The sequence below is a fragment of the Filicampus tigris genome, chromosome 4 (genome assembly GCF_054856515.1).
Source record: "Filicampus tigris isolate MCC_2025a chromosome 4, RoL_Ftig_1.0, whole genome shotgun sequence".
Lineage (NCBI taxonomy): Eukaryota > Metazoa > Chordata > Actinopteri > Syngnathiformes > Syngnathidae > Filicampus > Filicampus tigris.
Window position 1 is genome coordinate 25586640 of NC_141220.1, and position 27411 is coordinate 25614050.

Consider the following 27411-nt stretch of genomic DNA (forward strand, 5'->3'; position numbering starts at 1 on the left):
ATCATGATCTAAACAAAGTATGAATACATAAACTTGTGTAAATGTCAACTTAGCACAAATTTGTTGATGAAAATTACATTCAAATTAATTCTTCAATAACGAAGTACTTTAAATAAACATAACTTTTAACAATAATGAAAAATATTAACATGAAATAAACCTTTTAATCAGGAAAAAAAAAATCATGTAAACCATTTAAATATAAAGCACCTAATCAGTAATATTTTGCCAATTAACAGTTAGGCTAATTTTTTCATGTTTATTTCCTGTGCTTATAACCAAAACAAATAAGAACAAATGACATTTTTCAACCTTGACCTTTTACGTCAGATACAACAATGAATTGAAGTATGGAGTCTTTAACACAAATCTCTATTACTGTACTTTATTATTATTTGTACAAATACAGTGATTTATGCGGGCAAATGCTCGAAACCATGATCAGACACGTGACGTTGTCCGCGGCATCTCAATGACATCAGTTAAAATCAATCCATACATGTACTGTCAGCACATGTACACCGCCGTGGCCATCGTTGCCGTAAAGACGGTCAAGAGTCTTTGTAGTAGTTGTTGAAGTTGATGCGCAGGAGGAAGTCTTCCAAATGAGGCTGGTAGCCTCTGTTCACCAGCTTGGTCACCACTGAACGACGACGACGACGACAACAACAACAACAAAGGTCAGCCGATGGCTCCCTGACGCCGAGCACGGACGACGCGGACACGGGGCTCACCTTTGAAGAGGAAGTGCGAGTAGTACTTGAAGGTGTTGTATGACTGCTGCATGGCGATGAAGCTGGGGTGCACCGCCTCCCCCTGCTGGCTGGCCCAGGGAAGTGCTATCAGCTGCGCGCGGAACTTGAGGATGAGGCTGAAGATGCTGTGGATGATGTTCATCACCGGAGCGGCCTTCTCGGTCAGTAGAGCCCTGGGAACCAATTTTTTAAAAAAATTTTAAAAATGAAATAAATACACTTTTAAAATTTTTTTTCATCATAAAAACTTACAATAATGACATATTTGTGTATCATGATTTCTTGCTTCAAAGCCCACTGAACTTTGTGCTTATTGTGCTTTGACGCCATCTTGTGGAATATGTAGGCAATTACAACACTTTTTTTTTTTTTCCCTATTCCCTGCAGATTTGCCTTCATCTTGGCAGGCTCCGCCCCCTCGACGCTGTATCGAAAGAAAGTCGACCGACCTGAAAATGGCCCTGTTGAGGTAATCGGCGTGCGTGCGGTGGATGGCGTCCAGGTCGCAGGCGGCGGCCATCTTGGTGGTGAACTCGCTCCACGACACCTGCAGGATCTGGTTGGCGATGTAACCTTGGATGACCTTGACAAAGTGCTGCATCTCGTGCCGGTACAGCTGCAGCTGGCGGAACTGCACCGAGCGGCCCGCGCCTTTCACCACCGCTGACACGCACACAGTGGACCACACGCTATTATTATTATCATCGTCATCGCTACCCAATACGCCGCTTATAAAAAGTCGACACACCCGTCCGAACAGCTGAACTTCATCAGGGTCCATCGGAGGCATTTAAGACGAGTTTGAACGTAATTGGCATGCACAACCAACTCCCCCTGTATTGCAATTTCCCCCCATTTGGAAAATACGTTAAATTCAAACGTTTCATGTTTACTTCCGAGTCCTTAAAAGAAAAAAAAAAAAAAAGCGTGGTGACATTTCATTCGGCCTCTGATGGCGTCTGACATTTCCCGATGATTATTTTCCGGTGGGGCCGAAATCAATCTTAATGGCGTTTTCTTACACGTTTGCGCTGCGTTTGATCCTTTCAAACATGGCCATCCACATGCCCCCCCCCCCCTCCCGCGGCATTCTGAGTGATAACAATCAATATCCAGCGCGACGCTATTTTCTATACGGCTGCTAAGCGGTCCGAGCGCCGTCGCACTAATCAATAGCGGCGGATGGAGATGGCCGCGCCAGCGCGAAAGGGAGGGAAAAACGGCAGGCTAATGGTCTCTGTGAATACAAAGTGGAGGGGGGGGGGGGGGGAAATTTTTCCCAGAATGCAACGGTGCGCTCACCCGTCCTCTTGAGGTGGAACCAGACGTCGCGCAGGCTCCACACCATGTGCTTGAGCTGCAGCTGGAAGGAGAACAGCCGGTTGTACTTGTTCATGCAGCTGTCGGTGATGACGATGTTGAGCGGCCAGGCCACCTGGGGGCGCACACGCGCAAGGGAACATAGCACACCACAGGATTGTACTTTTATAAAACACGCAAAAAAATAACCATTTAATACAATGGGAAGAACTTAAAAAGAGTTTTCGCATTTTAATTTTGAGATAAGCGGTTCGGAAAATGGGTGGATTTAAATTTCTGGCCATCAGGGGGCAGTATACAGGATTACAGTCCAATATAATACGAGATTTCATGGCGCACCACTAGACCGTCACAACTAAGCAGTAGTAATAGTAATTTTTTTGCGGTGTTGTTGGATGTTGTCTGTCTGCATGTGATGCTGCATTGTTTGTGTTCATAAGCAGAAAAAAAAAAGTTTTTAGTGCAACTAGTGAGCAATTTTCTTCTCAAATGCTGCTTTTTTTGCCATTGGACGTCAGTCTCATAAAATGTAAACTTTCTTATGATATATATTTTCTCTCATAACACTTATTTTGGTAACTTCTATTAGTTTTATTGTGACTTTTATATTTCACACTGAGAAAATGGAACATTTTTGTTTTCATTCACTGCCAGACATTTTCAGACCCTCTTTGACCCTAACGTTTGAAAATTTTGGGGGAAAAAAATATCAACAAATTCGTGGGATCGAATGGCTGGAGTGAGAAAAGACAAATAAACACGTCAATGGCAGTGAATGAGTTAATGGTGAAACACGACCAAGACGGTTGCAACTTAACAGCAACAATATCCGCCATTCGGGGCAGAGGATAAAGAATATATGCCGGCGAGTATTGTTGTGTACAAGTGATGCTGTACCATTTTCATTCAATGGTCATTTCTCGAAGGGTTTACCGTTTTGCGTCGAGCATTGAATTGTATCCTACGTCACCTTGTAGCGCAGCTCCAGGCAGTTGAGGGAGTCGGGGGCGTGCGGGTGGAAGGTGTCGGGCAGGTAGCGCAGCGCGAAGGTGAAGTTGGCGGCCAGCGGCGTGTCGCCGTGCAGGCTGTACTGCAGCGCCTTGCTGAGGATGGAGTTGAGCACCAGCGGGGTGAGCAGCTCGCCGGGCGTCTGCCCGCTGCCCAGCTGGGAGGACCACACGCGCACGCACACACACACACACACACACACACACACACACACACACACCGCCGTTTATTCGACAGCACTTTAAACATGTTGAACGCACAAAAGGGTTTTCGGAAGGCCGCCATTTTGTTCTTCAAGTGGCGAGTACTTTTTTACTCTTTTTATTTTTGCAGCATTTTTCCCTTTATTGTCGGAAATGTTGGATTGTTTGAACTCATTCGGCGCCAGCCATTTTCAGAGCCTCTTTTACCCTAAAATGTGAAAGGAAAATCCAAAATGAGAAATAATGGCATTGAAGGTCCGGATTCATAAAAGGCATGAAAAAAACGTCCCTGGCATTGGGTGAATTTTCCATGAATTGAATTTTTTTCTTTTAAACAAATTTCCCCGCCCTAAAATCAGCTTTGCTCAGAAAATAACTGCCACCATGTTTTCCCTCATCATATTGCAAGTATTTACTTGTAATATAGAATTCCCTGTAGTGTTTTTTCCTGCATTTTTTCCTCCTTACATTTTGCTCATAATAAACATTTCATTTGAATTTCTTTTCTCGCTCATACGATGGCTTTTTCTCTTGTAACATTAAAAAAAAAATCCCGTTTTGCGATATTGTTCAATTTTATAATAAAATCTATGCTTTTTGGCTTCCAAATTACAATTTTACTCTTGTTTTGCAGCATTTTTGTAGTAGTATGATTTTGATTGACTTTTGTAAAAACTGGCTTTTTCTTGTAATATTTTGCTCTTCATTCTTGACAATTGTCCCTTTTTTCCATATCATGATTTCCATTAACAACATTATTGTCTTGTCTAATGGCATTTCACCGGCTCTCTCCTTTTATTTTATTTTTTACATTTTAACTGTCACACACAATTTCTGCACAATCCTGCCAAAAAAAACCCAGCAATATAAATGACATCAAAAATATGAGCAAAAATTGGAATAAGCGGGACTACTTAACGTGATTTTTATCCATTCATCAAAATGCAAGTAAACGGAAAAAAAAAAAATGCATGCAGCTGTATCGCGGCGCGGCGGCCATTCCATCTGCGACATGTGGCAGCTCATTGTCCCACGCGAGCTCGTCCGCGCCCGTAAAGGAAAAGCTCGAGCGGGCCTGACCTTTTCAAAGAGCCGATCGCTGAGCGACTGCGCAAACTCGCCGTCGTCCATCAGCAGGAAGTGGCGCAGCGCCTCAAAGTGTCGCTCCACTCCCAACTCCACAAAGAAGTAGTCCACCACCGCTTTGTTCACCAGCGACACGCTGCAGGCGGAGAAGAGCAAGGACACAAATGAAAATGACAATCAAACACTCTTGACAGCAGCAGGAAAGAAAAGAAGAGAAGAGAAGAGAAATAAAAAAAAAAAAAAAAAAAAAAAAAAGCAACTGCGTTGGCCGGGAATCGAACCCTCGAACCCAGTGAAATAAACCCACTATTTTTTTTTTTTTTTTTTTTTTTAGAAAAGCAGCAATATCAAAGAGGGAACAGCAAAATGGAACTCATGGACATAGGAATGAATGTGGTTGCTCAGTCATATGAATTAAATATCAAATAAATTATTTTACCAAGCGGATGGTAACAAATAAAAACAATGAAGAAAAAAAACAAAAAAAAAAACAGTACTTTTCTGCCGTCTTATGACATTTGGTTTTCAAGGAACAATGTTAAAACCAGTTGAGGAGCTTTATTTAGACAAAGGTAGTGCTTTGCTGCCCCGTGGTGGCATCTTGGTGCCAAGAAACTATGTTGAACCGAGTTGAGGAGCTTTATTTGGACAAAAGTAATGCTTTGCCCGACTTGTGGCACCTTGGCGTGAGAGTGAGTTAAGGAGCTTCATTTAGACACGATACAGTGCTTTGCTGCCATCTCGCGGCATCTGGGTGTCAAGAAACTACACTGAAGTGAATTGAGGAGCTTCATTTAGGAAAGTAGCACTTTGCCTCCATCATATAGCATCTGTAGGCAATTATCGTTTTTTGCTACTCACTGCGTGATGAGCGGGGCGGTGACCGAGTGTTTGATCAGAACCGGCAGGGAGACCATCTCGCTGAGCCGCACCGACGTGGCGCCGGCGGCGTGGCGCGGGGCCGGCTCGCCGGGGGGGCGCCAGGGGCCCCGGGTGACCTGCTTGAGCAGCTGACACTCGGGGGGCGACGCTGCGACAAAAAGATGACAAGTAGCAATCAGCAAGGGCCAAATGGATCCTCCCGCCAAACATCATCGAGTTTCCAGTAGGGATAGACCGATTATCCGATTATCGCCGCCGATATTTGGCCTCGGCCTTTTTTTTTTTTTTTTTTTCAAAACTCTGCGGGCCGATAATCAATCAATTCAAAACTGTGGGAATCAAAAGAAAGATATGTGAAGGTTTAACATTTCTGTCATTTTTCAAGAATTTTCATTTACTGTAGAAAACTACATGGAGCTATTCTTTACGTTTTCATTTATCATTTTTAAGACATGCTGACAAGTCCGGCTGCTCCCTGAACTTTTTGTCAGAATTTTATAAGAGATGCATATTGTCAAAAAATTCTTAAAAAAAAAAAAAAAAAAAAATCGACATTACGCAAACCTGAAACATTGTTCACTAAACATGCTTAAAGACGTTGCAACAAAGTTAAGAATCAATTTTTCTTTCGAATTTGATGCCAATATTTTCCTTTTGACTGAAAATGAATATCGGCTCCAAATATCGGCGATCGGCCTCATTGACTACTCATAATCGGTGTGGGTCTGGAAAAAAAACAAAAAAAAACATCTCGGTCTATCTCTAGTTTGCAGTGAGGCGTTTGTTTGAAAAAGTACTTCCAAGTCGCAAACGATAGTGAGGCTTCAAACACGATTGTAAAGCTTTCTTCGCAAGCTCGCTCGTGACGGACCCATGAGGTCGGAGCAGTCCTCGTAGCGCTCCACCTGGTACTGCGCGGACAAGGCCAGGAGATATTCTTGCTCGGACTTCTCTCCGGCGCTCCCCACCTGCTGGCCGTGCGCGTCTGACGCCGCGGCTGTCGACAGTAGAACACGATTAGCGCTCCATCAATCTTTTGACTTTGGATCGCGTCGGCTTGCTGGCCAGAGCGACTGGTTGTAAAAAGCCAAATGATGGTTTCATTTCAATACCTGTGGCATCCCCGTTGCGATCCGCTTTCCCCTCCGCCTCAAACGCGTCTCCCGGCGACGGGTTACCGTGTTGGAGGGCTGTGCAAAGAATCGAAATTCAATGACGATTACGACACCCCGCGATTACAAAATTGGCACAATCGTAAAAAGAGATTCTTAATATGCATTTCTATCCGACGCACTATGTTTGTTGACACAAGGAAAACATACATTTACTTTTTGTTGTTGTTGTTTTATACTAATTTGATGAATTTTGCTTACATAATTATAGTGTTTCAAAGAAATGAATTTGTCTTTATATATTTGACGTTGAAACATTTTCTTGTTTTGTACCAAAACAAAAAAATGATCGTTTGCGTAATCATGATTTCAATTATGACCAAAATAATCGTAATTTCCCTCCCCCATAATCGAGCAGCCCTACCATGTTGGCCTCCCGGCGCGGCGCCCAACACCACGCAGCCCACCCCCAGAGCAGAATCAGAGGAGTGTCCGTATTGACTGCCCGGCAGCGGGGACGGAAGCGGGTCGCTCCGGGTGACAACGCAGCCGGCGCCCAAACTGGAGTCCGAGACGTGGCCTTGGCCGTTTCCGGGCAACGGCGTCGAGGCCGGCGCCGAGCCGGACACCACGCAGCCGACCTGAAGGGCGGAGTCGGAGGCGTGGCCGTGCTTACTCCATCGGGGTCTGGCTTGGGACACGTTGGAGACAAAGCCGCCCACTTTGATGTTGGCGTCGGAGGCGTGGCCGTGGAGGCTGGGCACGGGCGGCGGGGGGGAGAAATCCGAAACGTCGCCTCCCACTTTGATGTGGGCGTCGGAGGCGTGGCCGTGGACGTTTCGGACCGGTAGCGGGGAGGAGAACTCCGAAACGTTCCCACCCACTTTGATGTTGGCGTCGGAGGCGTGGCCGTGGACGTTTCGGATCGGGAGCGGGGAGGAGAACTCTGAAACGTTCCCTCCCACTTTGATGTTGGCGTCGGAGGCGTGGCCGTGGACGTTTCGGACCGGGAGCGGGGAGGAGAACTCCGAAATGTTCCCTCCCACTTTGATGTTGGCATCGGAGGCGTGGCCGTGGATGTTTCGGACCGGGAGCGGGGGTGAGAACTCCGAAACGTTCCCTCCCACTTTGATGTTGGCGTCGGAGGCGTGGCCGTGGACGTTTCGGACCGGGAGCGGGGAGGAGAACTCGGAAACGTTCCCTCCCACTTTGATGTGGGCGTCGGAGGCGTGGCCGTGGGCGTGCCGGCCGATCTCCATGTGCGAATCTGAGGGACGCGGCGAGTTCAGGTTCGGCGGCACATCTAAAGAACGGCGCCTACTGCGATTAGACAGCGCGGCGACTTTATCCGGCGCCAAAGCACCAGCAGCATCTTCGTCTTTGACCGCCGCGCCGCCGTCTTGCGCCACAAGGACAGAAGCGTCGCCTCGGCCCAGCAGCGCCGCACCCCGAGAAGGCGGCCCGTTCGCTCGGGATACATTTGGAGGCTCCTCCCGGGCGAAGCTGGATTTGGAAACGTGGCCAAAGGGGCTGGCGGCGGCGGCGGCGGCGGCGGCGGGGAGGTTCTCCCCAACGGAGAAGGACGGATGCTCGTGCATCACCTCAGGCCGCAGCACGGCGGAGCCGCAAGCAGGCGGCGGCGGCGGCCGGGCCGGGGATCGCCGCCCGGCGATTCCCCGGAGCGGACTGAAGGGGGCGCTGAAGTCGTAATCGATCAGCCGCGCCGTGGGACACGCCTCGGGGACGGACGCCGCCGTCTCGCCCTGCTTGCTGCCGCCGAGGTTGGGCGAGTCGGGGAGGAAGTCGCCAGAGATGAAGGCGGCAGAGGCCACAGTGTGAGACTCTTCCCTCTCTTCAGGCTTCTCCGGTTTGGGTTCCGCTAACTGCGCTGAGGGAATTTCCTGCAAAGATGAAATGTATTTGATTTTTGGTGTTTCAATGAATGTCAACTCATGTTTTTCTTATATGCGGCTTCAAAGTGATCCTTTTTCAGCAGAGTGCCAGACTTCTTTTAGGGGCTATTTTTTTTTTAAATATTTATATTAAGAAATGAAGATTTCAATACATGCCTAATACATATCGCATGAATGTGTATATTGTGAGAAACTTGTTTTATTTCAGCAGTTCAACTCAAAAAGTGAAAGTGTGTACACGGTTCACATCACAGAGTGGAATAGTTCATGATTTTATTTTATACAATTTTGCTGATTGTACATTCTAAAAACTAACCCAATTTTGGGTCAAAAATGGACCGATTCACTAATTTGGGTCAATTTGACCCACTTTCTTGCTTTGTTTTGAACAAAACGGCCCAATTTTTTGAGGTTGTTTTGCGCAAAACTGCCATTTTTTTTTTTTTAAACTTGAGTTTAGGATTAGGTTTTATTGACCCAACTGGTGAATCGGTCCATTTTTTACCCAGAATTGGGTTATCTTGAACACAACCGTTTTTAGAGCGTAGCTTTCACTTTCAGTCGACAGAAGTGACAAAATGGCCGCCCCCCCCCGCCCCGAGATGACTAAAAACGGGTACAATTTGCCGCTTATCTTATAATTCATATGAATCCTATTGCCTTGTTTCAACTAGTGGGCCCGCATAGAACATATTGAGGGGAAAAAAAAAAAATTGGGGGGGGGGGGGGTTGACTTCCGTTTTTAAGGCGCGCAATATGGACAAAGACGGGCCACGACGTCATACCTGCGGTGGCAGGTGCCGAGGTGGTGACGCTGGAGGTCCCCCCTGGCCCAACGGACACTTCTCCAAGACGGCCTGGGAAGCAGTCACGCGACATCCGCTCGCTAAGGCGTCCTCATTTACCGGCCTCGCGCGCGAGCAACACACCTGCAACTCCCGCCGGTCATCGGCGAAGAAGCGAGCCCGAGCCTCGTCCAACCTGGTTCTCTGCGCCCTCCACAAGGCCCGCCGCTCCTTTCTGGCCGCCTCTTCGGACAGGCGGCCGTACTGGGCCATCAGCTCCTTCCTGTAGTTGCGAGTCGCGTGCACATGAAGAGGAAAGGGTTGCGAAATCCGGGCAACACCATTTCACATTTTCGATTTTTCCAACGAGAACGAACAGGAATTTATGGAGGTTAAAAAACCATTTCGACCTTGGCTAGGGTTAAAAGAGATTTTTAGAGCAGGGTGGAATCGGAGCGTATGAAGACATTTTTTACCCCTTTTCGTGCAAAGTGCTCACTACAGTGGGCGGCTATTTAAAAGTGGCTTTCGCCCGTATTAATTCATCTAAAAAAATATATTTATATTTCAAATGATAACGATAAATCATAATTAACGTGTGAAAGGGTTACCAATATTTTTTTAAATTTGGATTAATTAATACAGGCGAAAGCGACTTTGAAATAGCAGGCGACCAGTGTGCATGGAAGGGCTCCACACAAAAAGTGATTGCGTGACATTTGCGAACGCAAACCAGGAGTGATCCAATCAGCGATCGATAAGCAGTCAGACCTGGCCCTCTGCTCCAGTTGCTCCTCGAGCGCCTGAAGTCTCTTCTCCCGGTCCCTCAGCTCTCTGGCAAAACTGAAGTCGTCTTCCTCTTGCTTCTTCTTGGCCACGCTGCGCCACTGCGGCAGTAAGTCGCGCATCGTACAGTGAGACGTCTTGTGTGCATGCAATAACATTACCGGAAATATTGTCTGACAATTTCATTTTTTGGGGGATCCGAAATACACTGAAAAATTCAGCTATTCGTGTTTTTTTTTGTTGTTGTTTTTTTTTTGTGGCCAAAAGCCCCAACTAAAAAAAGGAACTGGTCTCAAGAAAGAATATTGACGTTAGACAAAGCCAAGAAGCTAGCCTATGTTATTTGTGAAACTAATAACTTTTCTCTGGATGTGGCGCATGCACTCTAGGAGCTTGTATTTTTAAGGGTTCATGTTGGAAGGTGAGTTTGAAATGAGACTGTTTTGGGACCACCGTTTTGGGTTGATTCAAAAGTTCAAACCAGGAGTGTCCAAAGTACAGGCCAAAACACAGCATAATTCTTTGAAAATAAAAATGAAAAAAAAAAAAAAAAAAAAGTTTATCATTACAGGATATAACCGTATTATTTTTTTTTGATATAATGAAAAGTAAATGAAAATTTGTCACTTTTTTTTTTTTTTAAATTTTGCACAATGTAAAGCAATTTGCCTCAAGACATTGCGCAATTTCTTTATTTTCCCTTTTTTTTTTTTCTTTAAACCGCACTAATGCTAACAACTTTCGGTTTGTCAACAGCAAAAGCAAGCTGAGATTTTGACTTTTTTTTTCTCTCTCCCCCCCCCCCCTCCCCCCCCCCCCCCCCCCCAAAAACATTTTTACCTCCAGCAACTGGATCGGTTTGATCATGTTCCATAACATTCCGAGTGGCCCTCCTCTTCTTTTTTTTTTTTTTTTTTTTTTGGACGCCCCCGCTTGAATTACTATAATTATAATAACGATCATTATTATCGCCAATGTTCATCCTTTTCCCGAAAAGATACCTCCTGCTCCTGTTGCAGGTGCTGCTTCATCTCCTGGAAGCGCTCCCTTTTCCTGGCCTCCTCCGCCAGACGCTGGGACACCTGGCGCCCTGCGGGAGATGAAGGAGAGCGCCGTGAGCCGCTTGGGCCTGGGCGCGAGGGCCCCCGCAAGGCAGCACATCAAAAGGCATCGCCATCTGCCTCAAACAAACATGATGGCGCCGAGGCGCGTCAAAAGGGAACCGGGGCCGGCCGACTTTGCCTGGCATCTTTTCAAGGTGCTTAAATGACGTGGGGAGTTTGATTCCCGCCCCAAAAAAAAAAAATAATAAAAAAAAATAAAAGTGCGCGAGGTGATTCGAATTGAGCGCCGGAAGCCTTAGTCAAAAAGATTGCGGCGTGCGATTGGCCTCGCACACTTAAAGTCGCAAGTCGACGTGGCTAACGTGGCTTCGCGACACGGAACGGGAGCTAGCTGGATTGAGGTACTGTCAACGGGGGCAAGAGAGGATGAGGCTGCATATCAAAACATATTAGACATGCTGTGTGTGTGTGTGTGTGTGTGTGAAAGACGAACCGCGAATGCTCTCCAGGGTTTTGGCTGCCGACGCTCTGACCTGATTGATCAGATCCTGGCGCGCCTCCTCCGCTCGCTGGGCCTGCGACGATAAAAAACAGCAATCGCGCTTCGACAACATGCGTTTGACAGGGTCAAAGTCAACAAAATATGGAAGCCGAGTGGAACTTTAAAGAAGGGAGTCAACCCAAACATATATTTTTTTTTTTCAAGGATATGTTCTATGCAGGCCCACTAGTTTAATTAATTAATTAATTTCGCGTTTGTGAGATAAGAGTTAATCCGCTCGGTTTTAGACATCTCAGGCGGCGGCCATTTTGTCACTTATGTCGACTGAAAATCGCAATTACTCAGGGCTCAGGTCGCAACCAATCACGGCTGACCTGTTTTCTAAAGCTGAACCGTGATTGGTCGTTGCCTGAGCAGTTGTGATGTCATATTCAGTCGACAGAAAATGGCAAAATGGCCGCCCCTGAGATGGCTAAAAAGGGGTGCATTTTGCTGCTTAAAGCGGAAGTCAACCCAAACATATTTTTTTCAAGAATATGTTCCCAGCAGGCCCACTAGTTGAAACACGGCATTCTGATTAGTTTCGCGTTTGTGGAATAAGAGTTAATCGGCTCGTTTTTAGCCATCTCAGGCGGCGGCCATTTTGTCACTTATGTCGACTGAAAATGACATCGCAATTACTCAGGGCTCAGGTAACAACCAATCTCAGCTGACCTGTTTTCTAAAGCTGAGCCGTGATTGGTTCTTACCTGAGCCCTGAGCAGTTGTGATGTCATTTTCAGTCGACAAAATGACCGCCCCCAGAGATGGCTGAAAACGGGTGGATTAACTCTTATTCCACAAACATTCATCAGAATGCCCTGTTTCAACTAGTGGGCTTGCATAGAACATATTCTTGAAAAAAAAAATGTTTGCGTTGACTTCCCCTTTGACTCATATTCCACAAACTTCATTCCCTGAGCTCTCAGCAGTTGTGATGTCATTTTCAGTCGACAGAAGTGACAAAATGGCCGCCCCCAGAGATGGCTAAAAATGAGTGGATTAACACTTATTCCACAAACGCAATATTTATCAGAATGCCCCGTTTCAACTAGTGGGCTTGCATAGAACATATTCTTGAAAAAAAAAAAAAGTGTTTGGGTTGATTTCCTATATCAAATGTAATCCGGGAAGTGGGCCAGATGTACGTGAGAAATCTGCCTTCAAAGTCACACAGAAAGATGACGTCAATGTGACATCATGTCCGGAGTTTCCCCGAGGGCTCACTAAAGTACCCGCGAGCGCCACTTGCGAATGTTGGAACGTTTGCGCGCCGAATACCTGCACCTCCCGGCTGACGGCGCTGTGCTTGGCGATCCTCTCCATGCGGCCGCGGTACATGGCGCAGTCCCTCTCGATGCCCTCCACCTCCTGCAGGGAGAAGGTGACGGCGATGCGCGGCACGGGAAGCTCGGACAAGCAGATGTAGTGCTGCGGGCGCACGGGAACAGACGCCTTATTATACACCGCATATTGCATTAGTTCCTTTTTTTTTTTTTTTTTTTTTTTTAATGCCACATATTGTTTGATTCTATAATCCCTCACTGAGGGATTTAATTTTAATAACATTCACTGTCACGTCGCAGGGCAATGTGAATGCGAGCGGGTGAAAGCAATTTCATTTGGCTCCGTTAACTGCGCCACGGTCGGCGTTTGCAACCGTACACAACTGCACCGCATCATACTGAGAGCTGATTGTAATACGCTGATAGCTTTGGCTACAAGTTTCATTTGTTCCGTAAGTAAGTGAAAACAGTCCCATTTAAAATCACCTTTCACCATTTAAATAGGTGAATAGAAGTGCCATTAGCTATTCGGGGTCCACATTATGTGCCTTCTGGTATGCTTGTTTTTGGCCACCAGGGGGCAGTATGATACCGGCATTCCCAACACTCATTTCTCACCTGACTTAGTAAATCGAGGTGATAGTCGTCATTTTAAAACAGAGGATGCACGAATATATGCCTTAACTCATTCAGTACCAGACATTTTCACACGCTCTGCGAAATGACAAATAAATATGTCATTGTGATAGAATGATTAAATGCCTGTGAGCATTTTTTAAGTCTGTGTACATCTGTACCATTTGTGTTCAAATAGCCGTTGCTTAAAGGGTTAAGCTAGCAGACTATCCTATGGCAAAGTTATGGTTTCACAAAAAAAACAAAAAGCAAGGCAAAAGCCAAAGTCAAATACAAAAATAATGTTTTGGTGCCATCTTGGGGCAAGGAAGGATGTTAAAGTGAGCTTCATTAAATCTTGTCGCCATCTTGAGAAATCTAGAGACAATTACAAACCTTTTTAGGTGGGGGTGGACTTTTACTATTCGTGGCAAAATTAGTCTCAATCACCGTACAATAATGCCGACGAATTTGTCATTTGTCGCCCGCAGACGATTATCCTGCGGTGTTGGGTGTGTTAAGTGGGATTTTCACAAACAAATCTGCTCTGGAAATGGTCGATTCAGAATCTCCGAAATGTTAAACGTTTCCGATACGAAATTGTGACGTGAAATGAAGACCAATCAGGAAGCCACCTGAAGGTTGCGCTGTTGAGGGACACAAATAGAAGCAACTAGTTGTGTTTGGGGGAGTTGACTCACAGTTTCTGATTGAGACATCGCTTTGTGTGTTTCATTTTACTAAAAATTAGCCATCCGCTTATCGCTGGGGTACCCTTCCGCTATCCTTTTATCCGCCATTTTGTGGAAAAAAAAAGGGCTTCCGACTTTGCTTAGTCTGACTATTTTTTTAAGTTTCCCGTCAATCGGCTAAGAAAATGGGCGTCCGTCATAAGCGGATAGGTGAACCGGTCCGTCACATAGGCGGAATGCCCAGCTCGGGTTATCGTAAGTACAAGGCAACATATTGTAGTGCATATTTTCACTTTAAACTACAACCACAAAAGCAAAGGAATAAATACCCATCTGGGTGTCGTTTAAACATGACATATCATTAAAAATCTTTAAAAAAAACAATTTTTTTTATTAACTTATTCCATGCCATCGACGGATTTACTCGTCTTTTCACCGTCCGGCCATTCAATCCCAGGAATTGATTTATATATTTTTTCAAACGTTAGCGTAAAAGACGGTCAGAAAATGCCTTGCGGTGAACGAGTTAAAACATTTCTTGTAAAGGAGCTCGTTAGACTGTGCAGGCGTACCGAATGTTATGGTCGCTGATTGAGCGAGCCACATGATGGTGCGCATCTGGAGTCAACATGGAAAAAGTGGCCGGGGACAAAAAGCAGAGCAGTGTGTGCTGCAATCCGTCACACTCAAGTCTCAGCACGTCCAGACGATGCATCATCACAGGGATGTTAGTGTATTGATAAGGATTTGAAAGAGACAGTGAGTGTCCCTGTTCTGTCTCAATATTGATTTGTCGTCCCTTGCAGGCGGCGGCTTTTTTTTTTTTTTTTTTTCTTTCTTCTAAATGGATGACAGCGACGTGAACAGCAGAAATAATGCAACAGGCTTTGAAATATAACAAAGGGTAGAAATATGGTCGGGTTAAGTCAAGGCTGATGATGTTTTTATGCTTGATGTCATAAAAATACAGTGGAGGTCATATTTTGCAATTTGATGGGGTAAGTTAAAAAATTACAGGCCTGCAAAATTCCGCTCCGTGAGCCGCTCAAACATTACGTTTTGCTTTTTTCCCCCCATGCGAGGTGAGGGCAAAGAGGGAAAATGTGATGATATGAAAAACGAATTTAGTTATCAAATTAATTAGAGACAAAATGTACATTGGAAGACAATGGAGGTGGGAACGATAATCGTTTTTGCGATGCGTCGTTCGGCGTATTAAAAAGATTCTGAATCGATTCGTAGGTATTAATTATCAATACTTAAGAGTTTAAATAAAAAAAACTAAAAGCATGCAAAAGCGATTACGTGTGTTTGTACGTCAGACGTCAGTGCTAAGCTAAGCTAATACGTGACAAAATGGCGGAGCCAAGTCAACGTGTAAAATATAAATCCTGGCTCTTCCTTGAGTTTTTTTTTTTGTTTAAAAAAAAAAAAAAAAAAAGGTACCAGTGTTTTACATGGACTATAAAATGTACGCCAATGTAGTGATGCGTCGGAATCGGACTCGAATCGTAAGCCCCTGAATCGGAAATGAATGTAATCGCGAGCCTCAAAATGGGATGGAATCGTGAGGCGCCCATAGATTCCCACCGATAGAAGACGGGGAGCAGAATGACGCCAACCTGAGGGCAGCATATTTTCAGGAGGTTGATGGTCTTGCCGCAGACGTACACGTCGTTGGCGATGTGCCTCAGGAAGACGGGCACACACTCCTCCACGTCTTTCGAGATCAAAGTGTATCCTTGGACCCAGAAGTGCTTGTCTGCAGGAAGAAAAAAAAATTACACATACGGTGAATCGAGGTGGCCTAACCGTTTTTTTTTTCTCCTTTTTTTTTTTTTTTTTTGCATTACTCGTACTAATATTTGTCCCGCTTGGAAACGGTTTAGCTCAGTCGCTCCTGAGCTAAACATGCGCCGGACTTGTGGAGCGTTTTACAGCCAAAGGGAACTCGAGTCCATCGCTGACCGCTCCCCCAAGACAACTCGCCAGGGCGCCCTCCAGACAAGCGAGAGCGCAGTTCGCACGGGGGGGGGGGGGCGGGATGGGGTTCAAGTGCGCAGAGTTGATGAGGTGGAGCCGACGAGCAAATTAACCTCTTAGCCAGACAAAGCGGCCGCCGTGGCGCGACCTTGAATTGGGAGCGCTGCGTGACAAACGACACTTGGCCAGGCAACAGTGAGTAGCATGCGTGCGGCCACTTTTATGGATTACTGTTCAAAGGCAATAGTTGCAGCGAGCCGGAAATGTCACCTTTGTACTCGAACTAAAAAAGAAAATCAAGATGAACGGAATTCCTCCTATACAATTAAGGAATGCTGCACTTCATAGTCGGTAATGACACAGTAGGCAAACGACCTTCAGGGTCAAATCCAAGCGCCTTAAAGGGGGGGGGGGGGGCATATTATGGACCGTATAGAAATAGTTGGCCGACCTATCAAGTGGAAAAATCAAATAACCAAGTCAGTTATTTTCGGCCTATTTGATGCGACAGTCACAAAGGATAATATGGATGAACGCGCAAGGTAAGCCGAGCTGCATTGAGCTCTCCGGGAAACACAGCATAGCTGCCGATGTATCCTTTAAACACAGCACGGCGTCACGCTCAAACGATTCATTGCGTAACTAATCGTTCCGTTACTAAAAAGCCGAAAAGGAAATTTCCAAAGTTTGGGATCATTTCAGACTTAAAATGCGACGTGTCATTCGACGCTCATTTTGTAAGACGTAAGCTGCGTTTGTAGTAGTCCACAGTGAAACAGACGAGCGCAGCACAGACTTAAAAAAAATAAATAAATAAATAAAAATGAAGAAAATTGTTGTGAGAGCAGAAATGACCAACAAAACACGTCTGGGTTTTTGCTTCTGCTTACTGCTGATTACTGTCCAATAACTTGAAGCAATCCTTCACGGGCACAAGGACAAATCCAGTAGGGCAATAAAAGAAACATAATGAAAGCATTCTTCTTCCGCAGGAGAATACATCTCCTAGGATATCTCCGTTTGAGACGCGGCTTTCAAATAAAATGAAAGTGGGTAATTAATGAGAGTGTGTGTGTGTGTCACCGAGAGCCTTTTGTTCTCCATTATTTTGGTAATAGATTAGTCTTCAAGTAATTGATTAACCGGATAATATGAAAGGGCAACAGCAGCCGTATGACCTCCAAAAATGAACAACTTATTTCCTTTGTTTTTGTAAAATACACATTTAAAAAAAAAAAAAGAAAAAAAAAAAGAAAGTATGCATCTTTTGCATATTAAAGGGCACACAATTCTCGTAGAATGGGAAATTGACTCGGGCCCGCGGAGTGCCTGTGAAAACAGGATCAGTGGGGTTGGTTTACGTAATACCTCCACACGGAATTTCTCCGCCCGTGGCTTCACCCGAACATCCAGAGCCACTTTAAAGCAAAAGTCAATCCAAACAAATTTTTTTCAAGAAGATTTTTTATGCAGGTCCACTAGTTGAAACGAGGCATTCTGATAAATATTGCGTTTGTGGAATAAGAGTCAATCCACCCGATTTTAGCCATCTCTGGGGGCGGCCATTTTGTCACTCCTGTCGACTGAAAATGACAACGCAACTACCCATGGCTCAAGTAACGACCAATCACGGCTCACCTCTTTTCTGAAGCTCAGCCGTGATTGGTCGTTAGCTGAGCAGTGGTGATGTCATTTTCAGTTGATAGAAGTGACAAAATGGCCGCCCCCTGAGATGGCTAAAAACCGGTGGATTAAAACGGATGGATTTTGCTGCTCAATTTATATTCGACAAAAGCAATATTAATGCCTTGTATCAACTAGTGGGCCGGCATAGAACATATTCTTGAAAAAAAATAAGTTTGGGTTGATTTCCCTCGTTAAAGAATTTAGCCGCCAGACCTCACTGTCTGAAATACAAATATCCTACAAAGGTGTGGCATGCCTGCTCTCACGTCAAAGGCAAAAGTAAGCAGTAAGCAGAGCTGCACTGAGTTTTGGCGGATGCGCGGATTAGCGTTAGCTACAGCATTAGCTACAGCGTTAGCTTCCGATAAGCAGCAATTACTTGATTGCTGAACCGCGAATAAGCGGGTAGTTCGCTGGAATTCGACTTGGGAAGTGTTTTAAATGTAAAAAAAAAAAAAAAAAAAAAGAAAAAAAAAAAGAAATGCATCTTGCGTCTTCTTTAAATCTTCAACAACTCTTAAAATAAAAATACCTCTGAATCCCAGGTACTCTTCATTGACTTGGATCATGAACTCGCCATAAACGTCCCGGAAGACGCCGCTGTACACCCAATCGGACACGAACCTGATAAAAGAGAGAACACACGGTCCTGATAAGCACACGGAGGTTGTTTATTTTGTTTTTTGTTTTTTTCGGCGTGAACTGCCGACCTGGTGTACGGCTCACAGCTGCTCTTGAGGAGGGAGAGCAACACCGGGTAGTTCTCGTTGCTGCAGTTGTTCTGGGCTTCGTTGTACAGGTGGGAGAGCAGCTTCACGCCCTGAAAGCAACGGCGAGCCGCTTTGAGCCTCGCCAAAGCGGACGCGAGGGCCCAGCAGCGCGCGCTGCGCTCGCGGATGAAAAGAACATTTACCACAGGGAAGGCGGCCCGGTCGCCACCCGGAGGCGCGTCCACGCGGCACAGTTCTGACAGATACCTGAGATGAAAGCGGAGCGGCTCATTCATATCAGAGCCCTCTCTCATTTAGTCTAATTGCTAAAGGCTGGAAAATTAAAAGGAGATCTCGGTCATATCTTTTTTAAAAAAAATAATACATTAAAAAAAAAAAAAAAAAGGACTTCACCTGAGCTGTTGGCCGACTTTGCGGAAGAGGAAACCAACGGTCAGCAGGCTGAGTCTGGGAGGCGTGCTGAGAACGCACGCCCGGTAGTAATGCAAGTACTTCCTCAGACCTCCCGTGAACGCCTTGGACACACACACACACACACACACAAACACTCTTGTATGACACGTGACGGTCTTCGGTTCAAAACTATCCCGACGTTTGCGGTTTATAATGGCGCGCAATCAACGACTTTGTGCAAGCAGCACAAGATGGCACTGTACTTATTAATGTTTTTTTTATTTTTTTTTTATTGTTTTATATTTATTGCCTAACGGTTGTTTTTCATAGGTTAGCATTCCCACTTTAATTTTTGCATGTTTTTTTTTTTTTGGAGCATTTAAAGCCCTGTTTGTTTTCAAACATTCACTTCCATACAATTTTTATTTAACCTTCATGTGCAACATATATATTCATGAAATCCTTTTTTAACTTTTCCTTACCACTAAGCCAGGGAGGGCAACTAGCAGCCCGCGCACCACACTCAGACTCAGAGTGACCCCTTTTCCGTGGGTGCCAAACTGCAAATACGCAGGGGTCGAATGTAGTTTGAAGTTGTACTATCACCATTCACCACTAGATGGCAGACATGTCTTAGTTGTGCTTAGACTCGGTATTATTACAACGTAAGTAGGCCTGAGATGTTTTTTTGGTTTTTTTTGCGGATCTGGAATGATATGCAGGACAGAGTACCTCAAAAATATCAACATTTTGAGTGAGTTGATTTTTGGGGGAAAAAAAAAAAAAAAAAAAAGCGAAATGACAGTATGTTATTTTGTTTGCTTCAAACACTTTGTTGTAGCGTTAGGATAGTGGATCTTTTAGACATGCATTGAAAAATGTATTATCAAAAATGAGTTCTATTCTGAGCAGGTGTTTTGCACGTATGCATGTATTTTGTCCATATTTAAAAAAGATTTTTGTCTTACATCTGGTTGGGAAAACACATTTCAAGTACGTCACAACTCAGTTTGGTTGAAAGATGTCAAAACACCACCGACAAAAAAAAAGGTACTGACAAGGTGCAACGTTCAATTTGCATATTTCAATACAGGCGCCTGACGATGCACATTTAAAGACATGTCTGTAATCCTTGATTACTAATCATGAATGGCACTTCATTGACATTTTTCAGGACGCTCAAATTGTTCCATTTGTATCAATTTATCATGGCGGAATGTAGTTAATTAAAAATCTTGTTTTCCCACAACTTCAGCTTCAATTAAATCTTACTCCAACAATCTTGTTGACAATTACATGACGTGCCCTGTCTGGGGCCGGCGGAGTCTTACGCAAATTTGAGTCGATTTAAACGCGAGAAATGATTAAAAGTGTGAGACTGCCCTCAACTTTGCCGTTTTAGTGTTTGCCGTCTTATTCTTTCCGTTTTGACTGCGGAATAAACTAGGCAAAGTGGCAGGGGCTAGGGCTGCTCGATTATGAAAAAAATATTAATCACGATTATTTTGGTGATGAGTGAAATCACGATTATTCAAACGATCATTGATTTTTTTGGGGGGTACAAAACAAGAAAATGTTTAAATGTTAAAAAATATAAAGACACATTTTTTTTTTAAACACTATGTAAGCTCTGTAAATTAAATTTGTCAAATCAGTGATTATAAAATAAAAAAGGTGCAAATGTATAAATTCAAGTATGATTTCCTTGCGTTGGATATAAATGCATATTGATAATCGATTTTTTACGATTATGCCAATTTTGAAATCGTGCAGTGCAATAATTGTAATTGAATTTTGATTAATTGCACAGCCCTAACAGGGTCTCAAAAAAAAAAAAAAAAAATAAATAGTGTTGGCAGCTGGTTGACACCCCAAAACTAGACAAAAACCCTGCCGGCAAAAAACGTCCAAATGAGTTGATGGCGGTGAGGCGTACGCACCTGGAAGACCAAGCCCTTCTTCTCAGGGCTCTGCTGCGAGAAGCGGCTGAGCCTCAGGTAGTAGGTGCCGTACTGGGCCAGCTCGCCCAAAAGACGAGACACGCTTTCCGGAGAGGCTCCCGACACGCACACGCCGGGGCGCACGTCGAACTGAACACTCTTGGGAAGACGATCCGCCAACAACAAAAGCAGAAGCCGGTTCAGACTAATAACATTTAATAAACCGTCTGTATGAACGCTATCACATTTCACAGAGTGTCGCGTCCATTGCGACTCGTGCTTTATTAATATATGAGAGCGACTCTTTGGCGTTTGTTGTCCTTCTTATGGATTTTTTTTTTTTATGAGGAGCTGCTGGCCGGCACTCTTGTGGGAGGCACAATATGGCGCAATGCAATTTTGCACAGCACAACAACGAGCCCGAGATTACGTGACGGCGTCGAGCGCAGCTTGCCTACATGTTGTCGCTCCACAAGACAGAAGACACTGTAAAAAGAAACTCTCGTCTTCTGGAGGTATATAAAATCTTTATGGGGAAGCAACAACAGAAACAAAATATGAAAGGCTCCCCGGCGATTGAATTTTTTTCTCCCTGTAACGAGTTGAATTTTTAATGAGATATTTTATACGTTGGTGCGTCCGCTGTTCTTGGGAGTAACTGTACAATACAAGTGTGAATTCAAGACCGTAAAGAGGAGAAATGGAGACACAAAATGGGATTTTCCAAAATAAGATGCTTCTTTTAGGTCTAGGGTGAATCTTGGTTTGACATCAGCGATGTCACGATACGATCATATCGCGATATGATCAGTAGCACGGTATTGTGGGGAGGTTGCCAATATATTAAAAGCTCACGATATGGTATAAAAAAAAAAAAAACCTCACAATATTCCGTGTTTTTACATAATAGCAATCACAAAAAAATAGATGACCTACAATGACCGAACACTTAATATCGAGGCACTTACTTGCTAATGCGCGCACGCATTGTGAATCGGCTCAATTTGTGGAAGAACTCAAATGTGTTATGTTCCCTTTTATCTGGCAATTAGCGTGGGTCTTAAACATCTATCCAGCCATTATAGGTGGCAAAAAAAAATTGCCTCAAATTAAACTGCACTAAAAAAAAATAACCACCAGAGGGTGCTGCAACTGCACAAATGGAAAACAGCTTGGCCTGTTGAACAGATTTGCTGCTAATATCGTGACGCGACGACGACAATATCTCATGGCAATTTTAATATCGCCGATATTGTGACATCCCTATTTGACATTCATGAGCATATTTTGTCCACGGGAGATATGATCCCAAAGACGTGTTTTCCACCATTCGCTAAGAGCTAAGTCAATTATCATCTGTAAAAATAAAGGCAAACGTCCCCGGGCGACTCGCAACCACAACCTCCACGGCGCCGCATTTAGATGCTAACATGAAGCGCGGGAGGCTTGTACCTGGTTGAGAGGAAAGGTGGTGGACGCCACGCCGATCAGCACGTTCAGGAGGTCGCCCACGAGCTCGCCCTGAGAGTCGACGGGCAGCGGGAGGAGCGGGGAGGGCACGCTGCCGCTGACCACCCTCATCTCGCCCTCCCACAGGCGGTAGAGCTGGTCGAAGGCCTCTCTGCCGCTCTCGCTCAGGTACAGGGACTCTCTCCTGCCGGGCGGCCTAGTCACACACGCGCATTGGATCAATGATTGGATCTTGTGCCGGGTGTTTTTTTTTTTTGTTTGTTTTTTGAAATGCGAATATGAGTTAAGTTTTGAGCCATGTCAGGGGTATGTGTTAGCGTTAAGCTAGCGGGCGCATCCATACACAACGGTCAATTCTCTCTTTGTTTGATGTTTAGTTTGACAGTCAACTTTTAGAGTGACATGAAACAGCTGAAACTCTCTAATTCTGAAAAAAAAATTTTCACTATATGCCAAACTGATACTTGTTGCGGAGTTCGTTGCCACTATGCAGCGCTCGTATCTCAAATCAAGTCAATGGAGGGGAAAAAAGAGAAAAAAAAACAACGAGCAAGATTTGTGTTTTGATAAACTCGGACGTCCGGCACACGTACTGTATCTCAAGGCACCAATGTACTGAAGTAAACACAAATATTCATCTAGAATCTTTTCAAATTGGGGAGGCTGACATTTTTGATCATGAGGACCTTGAGCGGGATTTCTTGTTTTATGTACTGCTTGCAAACAAAAACAGCGCATGAAAATCAATGCCAATCACCATCTGGGGGCCGAATTCTTAGAATGATCACGTTCTCCTTCAAGTGCTTTAGGTTAAAGTATTTTTTCAAAGACAGAGTTGGCGGGGAAATATAATGCGTGGCATTTTTACCGGCAAAATTTGGAAGGATGATGAGAACCCCGGGCAAAGGCGCGAGGGGTGTACCGTAACGAGAGCGACGCAAGCCTCACCAGCCGACAGACTCCCAGCAGCAGCGCACGCCGGGCTCGAACGTCCGCAGGGCCTCCCACACATCCATCTCCGGAACGGGGCTGGGCTCCGACTGAGAGTCCGGCGTCAGGTTGGAGGCGGACTGGAAGCCTTCGTCGTCAGACTGATCCAAACACGGCGGAACCTGCGCCAATCAGCACAATGCGTTTTGACGCCGTATTTGCCGTGCGGGATCTTAGGACCATTTGGTCCATTCCGCTGAAAATAAGACGTAACTGCACAACAACTACTTGTGGAAACAACCTCCAAAAAAAAAAAAGTACAACACTTGATTTTCATCTCAAAATGAATGAAACCCACCAAAAACTTTTGACGAAGGAAAATCAATTTGGAAGGTTGTAAATGTGGTGTCGGTTTCATTTTTGTGGGTTAGCTGACTGTTATGTCAACTATTCAAACAATGTCTGTGCCGAATAAACAAGTGTAAAATAAACACTGACATCCACGAAGGAGCGATCAAGTATTTACGCGTGTGCCTTTGGAAGTTAGGTCCGGTCTAGTCTGTTGAACGACGTAGAATTCTACAGTCGACATTTCCAGGCTGTAATTTTGGTAATTTGTAATTTTGGTGTCGTCGAAGCTATCAGTTGTGCTAAGAAGGTGCTTCTTTATACTGTATTTTATAAATATAAATATGAATATAAATATAAATATATATATAAATATATATATATATACACGGCAATATATACGGTATATAAATATACGGCAAGTATATTTGGAAACAGCGGCTGTTTCCAACCTCCCTCTATCTAAACCACCTGTTACGGATTAAATTTGGTTCGAACTAGCACAGGTAAGCTGGAGACGTACAGTTGTACTCTAATGTAGAATTCATCAAAAAAACAAAACAAAAAAAAAAAACTTTTTTTTTTTTTTTTTTAAATCCACAGTAAGGGGACCGCAATATAGCGAGGAACGACTGCAGTCACATTAGAATTCAATTTTTGGGGGTGATTGAATTATTCAAGTAATTTACAAGCACAAAATACAAAAAAACGCTACCCTGATGGCGAGCCCAGTTACGTCGACGTTGCCGGGCACAGGAGGAAGGTCCAGTCTGATGTCCAGGTCTGAGGTTCGAGTGTGCTGCAAGGCTCCAAACAAAGTCAGCCTGGTCTCCTTCTCAAATCGCTCCTCCGCGTCCGTTTTAGTCCCGAGAGCCAGCAAGCCCGCACCCGGCCGAGCTTCCATCAACCTCCGGGTTCCGCACGAGCGCTCCGCCGACGCCCACTCCTCCCCGCACACCAGCCCCCAGGCGCGAGCCTCCAGCCTCTGCAGCTCCTCGCTCTGGTAAGGCCACGCCGCGGGCCTCCGCAGCACGGGCCTCTCCCGCCTCATGTAGTCCCGACTGAAGCAGGGCGGCGGCGGGGCCGAGGAGCCGGCCAGGTGCACCAGGAGCTCCAGGGCGGAGTCCACCTCGCTCAGGCCGGAGGCGGACCCCGCGGGAAGCTTCTCCAGCAGCTCCTCCAGCCTCTCGGCCTCCTCCCGGCAGCCCGCGACTCTCAGGTCAAAACATATCATCAGGACCCTGTTCCTCGGGGGGGGGCCGGGCCCCGAGGCGGCGGGCGCTTTGGCGCCATCCGGGAAAAGCTTGGACAGCAGGGCGCCGTAGACTCGCTTCTTGAGAGCTTTGCGGAAGCCGTCCCTCGAGACGCCTCCCAGGGCCCGACGCTTCCACGACACCCCGGCCAGGCTGCTGTCGCACAGGGCGGCCAGCAGCTCTGTGATGCTGGAGCTGCTGCTGCTGCTGCTGCTGCGGCCGGACTTGATGGGGTGTTGAGGGCTCGCGTACATGGCGGCACTCCCTCCTCCAGCTCTGGATGAACGGAAAGATGACGACAGACCAAGTTGTTTTACGCTCTGTGTAAAATGCCCTGAGAAGAAGAATCATCACGATCGTTTTGGCTGATACCGAAATCATGTCAACACTATGATTCATTGATTTCAATACTTGATACTTATTCAACTAATACAATTCTACTTTGAATATAACTTCAATAACCTAAATAAAAATACCTGCTGTTCCTGCCTTGTCCTCTGAGGGGCAGTGTGACACACATTCAAATAAAAAGCTAAGAAGAAAATCGCAATTGAACTTCATTATAATTTGTTTATCATAGTTTAGGAAGAATATATGCCTGTGTGAGCATTGCTATATTATATGTCCGTAGGCGTTAATCTAGCGTTTGTGTGTGAATTTGTCATTTGAAGAAATATCACTCCCGCAAACTCAATGCTAATTTTCTATTAGCCCATCAGTAGAATTTCCCGTTGACTGCTAGCATTAGCATTGTCCATGTTTCCAAATACAAGTCTTGTATTTAAATATTCAACATGTAATTCTTTTTGTTATGCGTTTAGTTTTACAGTAAACGCCAAGTAGGCCGTCATTAAACAGTTGAAAGCAAGCTCGGGGAGGTCAGACGGTGCATTCAGGATGCTTTCACAATGCAGGAATTTTCAAACACCGCACCGTTTGGTATACTAATCGTTTTACTTCGATTAATGTCCTTGTGATCGTGAGAAGGCAAAATCAAAATCTCAATTCATTTGAATTACTTGCTAAGTCATACCTTGAAATAGCTTTTGTCATATAATGTATTTTACTTTTTTTTATTGTATTTGTTTATTTATTTTACCATCAGTTAACTAAGAATAGAAAGCAGCACAAAGTATAAATCAGGAGGACTACAGTGGTGCATCCAATTAGTCAAAAGTAGGGATGTCATTTCCAATGCATGAAGCGTGTTTGATTGAAGTCTCCACTGACTAGTTTGACAGTGCAAGTATGCTGGAATTGTAAATTTCATTACACAAAATTCTTCACACAACACCGCATAATAACGAGAGGAAAGTCGTTTTTTTTTGTTTTTGTTTTTTGCCAATAAAACACTAAATCAAGTATGCGCAGCCTTTGTTCAATACTTTATGATGCACCTTTGGCAGCTATCACATGATGACACAAGCTTGGCACACTTTCCTCAAGGCAGTTTTCCACCCATTTCTTTTTTTTAAGCACAAGCTCCATCAGTGTGAGTGCACACTGCACAGCCATTTATGGGATGTCTCCGGAGATGTTCACGATCACGTTCAACTCTTGGCTTCAGCTGGGCCACATAAGGACATTCAGACTTATCCTGAATCCACAGGATTGCTAACTTGGCGGTTTGCTACGAGTGTCGTTGCCCCAGTCTGAGATCAAGAATGCTCTGCGGGTGGTTTTTATTTGGGTGGTCATTGCATTGACGTTGCATTTAAGTGACCTGTCCTCCACTTCCTACCACTGCAAAACATCCCAACACGATGCATTGATGCCACCGCCATACTTCACTGTTGCAACAATCTTCTCGTTGTCATTATGGTTGTGCGTGGTTTAATTTTGAAGGGGGGGGGGGGGGAAGGCAAAACAAAGAAAAAAAACCCCATCAATTTCACATCACAATAGGGCTTCACTGACATAACTTTCCGGATGCACTGGCTACGAGCTAGCTGTAGCTATCGTTAGCTATAGTAGCCGATTTCAAAATATGGTTATCAACAGATAAATAAACATACTTTCCGAGTGAATGAGATATATGCGATATAATTTGGTTACCCTCAAAATGTAGACTGTTGTCGTCTCATTCTGCAGGCAGGGTCGATATTCCTCTAGCACATGCTAACAGTTGTTATTAGCATCACTCGTCGATGCATTAGCTATCCTGCTGTTGAGTTCACAAGCGTCACATTCCGAACCTGGTAGCAGTCCTCTTCCTCAGTGCCAAAACGATCTTTTATTACTTGTTTTCTGGTTGTTGAGTATAAAAAGGAAATTACGTGTGCGTGTGTATTTATTGTGTATAGCTAATGTATAGACTGTAATTCATCATCCTTCTCAGCAAGACTGTACGAAGAGAAAGAGGCAACCTTCTTGAATGTGATTGGTCAACAAAAAGACATGCCAGCGTTTATTGGCTGATTCCTTGTATGGACCACACTGATTGGTCAGTTCTGTCAGTCGTATATCCCGGTTAGGTAATGATGCATTCAAGTGAAGACACAAAAATAGTAAATTCCCAAACTCCGTTGAAACGTTTAAAAACGAAATATTTAAAAACAAATTATTTCGTGCGCATTGACCATTTTTCTTCCATGTAATGTCTGGGACTACGTACCTTTGGGCTCAAGAG

The 27411-nt window shown here is 44.8% G+C and overlaps 1 protein-coding gene across 2 annotated transcripts; it reads right to left on the reverse strand.

The window, feature by feature from the left end:
* Window positions 1-369: 369 nt before the first annotated feature.
* tubgcp6 (tubulin gamma complex component 6) lies at window positions 370-27142 on the reverse strand. Of its 2 annotated transcripts, none has more exons than XM_086028796.1 (26): window positions 26838-27142; window positions 24245-25058; window positions 23200-23363; window positions 22234-22447; window positions 20782-20940; window positions 18842-18963; window positions 18631-18694; window positions 18428-18537; window positions 18250-18341; window positions 15671-15810; window positions 12737-12886; window positions 11408-11489; window positions 10852-10940; window positions 9836-9951; window positions 9209-9347; window positions 9065-9136; window positions 6791-8267; window positions 6367-6444; window positions 6126-6251; window positions 5234-5402; window positions 4367-4508; window positions 3046-3240; window positions 2058-2190; window positions 1205-1418; window positions 735-928; window positions 370-643 (listed from the first exon to the last, which is right to left on the reverse strand). In XM_086028796.1, exons 2-26 carry the CDS (start codon window positions 25034-25036, stop codon window positions 552-554), a joined length of 5325 nt encoding a protein of 1774 aa, XP_085884922.1. In that variant the 5' UTR covers window positions 25037-25058; window positions 26838-27142; the 3' UTR covers window positions 370-551. The 2 variants fall into 2 exon arrangements, with proteins under 2 accessions (XP_085884922.1, XP_085884921.1); XM_086028795.1 differs by having other exon boundaries at window positions 9836-9987.
* Between the last annotated feature and the right edge of the window lie 269 nt (window positions 27143-27411).